This window comes from Tripterygium wilfordii, chromosome 2 (assembly GCF_013401445.1).
Source record: "Tripterygium wilfordii isolate XIE 37 chromosome 2, ASM1340144v1, whole genome shotgun sequence".
NCBI lineage: Eukaryota > Viridiplantae > Streptophyta > Magnoliopsida > Celastrales > Celastraceae > Tripterygium > Tripterygium wilfordii.
This window is the reverse complement of record NC_052233.1, coordinates 4,137,149-4,139,551: the sequence shown is the minus strand read 5'-3', so window position 1 is coordinate 4,139,551 and position 2,403 is coordinate 4,137,149. Positions and strand designations below refer to the sequence as shown.

Here is a 2,403-nt window from a genome sequence, read left to right as displayed (position 1 = left end):
AAGGTGACTGGATCCTGCAGTGCACACTTGTTTTTAGAAAACAGGATAGTATGATGACTCAAATTAGTAAGTTTACTTACTGAGATTAAGTTGAAGGCAAAACTAGGAACACAAAGAACATTTGTGAGAGTAATTTGGGGAGTGAGTTTGACAGAACCTATATGACTGATGCTATGTCTTTGACCATTAGGCAGGGTGACATAGGCGTTATGCATGACATGATATTTATGAAGTAATGATAAATGACATGCAACATGATCAGATGCACCAGAATCAATTATCCATTTAGTAATATGTTGAATAGGATTGGTTATACCTGATAAAGCTGAAGCTATGTGATGCTGAGGTTGTGAAGTATTAGAAGCTTCTCCATTCATCTTAGTCTTAAGAAAATCAATTAGTTGCAAGCATTGAACATTGGAGTGATCCATATTTTGAGGTATGGACTCAACAGAGGAAGTTGAAACTTGGTTAGCTTAGTAGGATCTACCACTATTATTTGGTTTCTTCCTTGAAGGAAAACCAAACAGTCTGAAGCACTTTTCTGTATTGTGGTTGTCCTTTTTGCAATGTTTACAATACATGCCTTCTCTGTTTGATGAAGAACTCTTGGATATATTATCAGAATCTCTTTTTGGTCCGTCTGTGTTGTTGTGTCTGAAATTTTTGTTGGAAGAGAAATTATTTGGCTTGGTGAAAGCCATAGCAACTGGAGTGTCTGTCACTGTCTCTGATGAATACATCTGCTGTGTATTCTCTTCCTGCCTAATCAAATTGAACACTACATTCACATCAGGGAAAGGAGACATAAGGAGTATTTGACTACTTACATGGTGATAAGAGTCATTTAAACCCATGAGAAATTGCATGACTTTTTCTGTCTCTCTCTGTAGCATTACAGGTTTGTGAGTGTTGCATACACACTGTCCACATTTGTATTGTGGTAAAGCTTGATGTTGTTGAAGTTCATCCCAATAGCTTTTGAGTTTGACATAGTAGTCAGTGACTGATAAAGTAGCTTGTTTGATATTAGCTAAAGCTCTGTATATCTCAAATACACGAGTCTTGTTGGTAACTGAAAACATATTTTTCAGATCAAGCCAAAGATCCCTTGCAGATTTAAAGCTAGTGATACTAGCTAAAATTTGTGCAGATAAACAGTTGGTAATCCAATTTTTGATGAGGCTGTTGCCTTGCTTCCAAAGTGGAAGATTAGGATCTTGTGGGCTAGGAATAGGAAGTGTGCCATCTATGAAAACAAGTTTATTCCTTGCTTCCAAGGTTGTTATCATGCTGGAACTCCAAATATGATAATTGGATCCAGTAAGTTCCACAACAATTAATTTGCTGATACCAAAGTCATTTGGAAGAAAATGATAGGGGTGAAGAAAGGGATTAGTTTGAGTAGGTGTGGGAAGGGTGGGCGTGGGAAGGGCAGAATAAATTGAAGGTGTAGGTAAGAGAGGTGGAAGTGTGATGGATGGTGTGGGCAAAATAGATGTAGTGGTGATGGGTGGGTCAGAAAAAAAAAAGAGGATTACCATTTGTAGTCACTGTGTGGAGATTAACTCCATTGTTGATATCTGTCACTGTAGTGTTCCTCATGTAATCACTGCCATTAGCTAATGCTTGTGAGACCCTAACAGTGTTTGAATTTTCTGGATCCATAAGGCTCCGATACCATAAAATAATTTGGAAACTTTGATTGTATTGCAGGTAACAGATCAAAGAGTAAGCATGAAGATAAAGAAGAAGAAGAAGAAGAAGAAGAAGAGATAGAGAGATAAGCCAATGAACGTGTAATGTTATTAAATTGACTTGGTTACAAACGGTAACCTTAGTAAGATATATACAGAGAAGATGGACACAACGGTCATTTGATGTGACTACAAGATTTACATATCTTACATTTGAATATATGTAATTTAAATTTAATGTTATAATAATCTAAGTCCATACTTTGCAAGACAATGACCCAGATAGTAAATAGGCCCAAACTAACAATCATAGTCATTAAAGAGTGAACCCACTTGAACTAAGAGGCCCATTGAGCGTGAGTCCATTAAGAGACGCATCAACTTGCCATTCCATCTTCATCGTGAAAGCAGCCCTAGAACCTACACGAACCAGATACAAGAAATACCAAGGGCTCAGATTATCAGTTGGGGAAACTGAATGATTCACGGATATGGGAGTGAGACGACGGGAGTTTGACTAATTCGATCTGACGATGAGAAGGCACAAAATGTTGTTGGGAGTAAAAGATTTTGATTTAGAGTGTGTTTGGATTGAGGGATTTGGAGGGAAGGGAAAGGAAGGGAAAATGAGTTTTCTTCCAATTTCCTTGTTTGGATAGTTTATTAAAAATTAGGGGGAGGGATTTGAGGGGATTTAGGAGGAAGA

The 2,403-nt window shown here is 37.6% G+C and overlaps 1 protein-coding gene across 1 annotated transcript; it reads right to left on the bottom strand.

Moving 5' to 3' along the window:
* Nucleotides 1–476: 476 nt before the first annotated feature.
* LOC120009700 lies at nucleotides 477–1,292 on the bottom strand. Its single transcript, XM_038860389.1, has one exon. It carries the CDS (start codon nucleotides 1,290–1,292, stop codon nucleotides 477–479), a length of 816 nt encoding a protein of 271 aa, XP_038716317.1.
* Nucleotides 1,293–2,403: the final 1,111 nt, after the last annotated feature.

What these genes read in the sequence shown, in the direction of transcription:
- LOC120009700 (XM_038860389.1), bottom strand. Translation starts at nt 1,292, where the DNA reads ATGATAACAACCTTGGAAGCAAGGAATAAACTTGTTTTCATAGATGGC.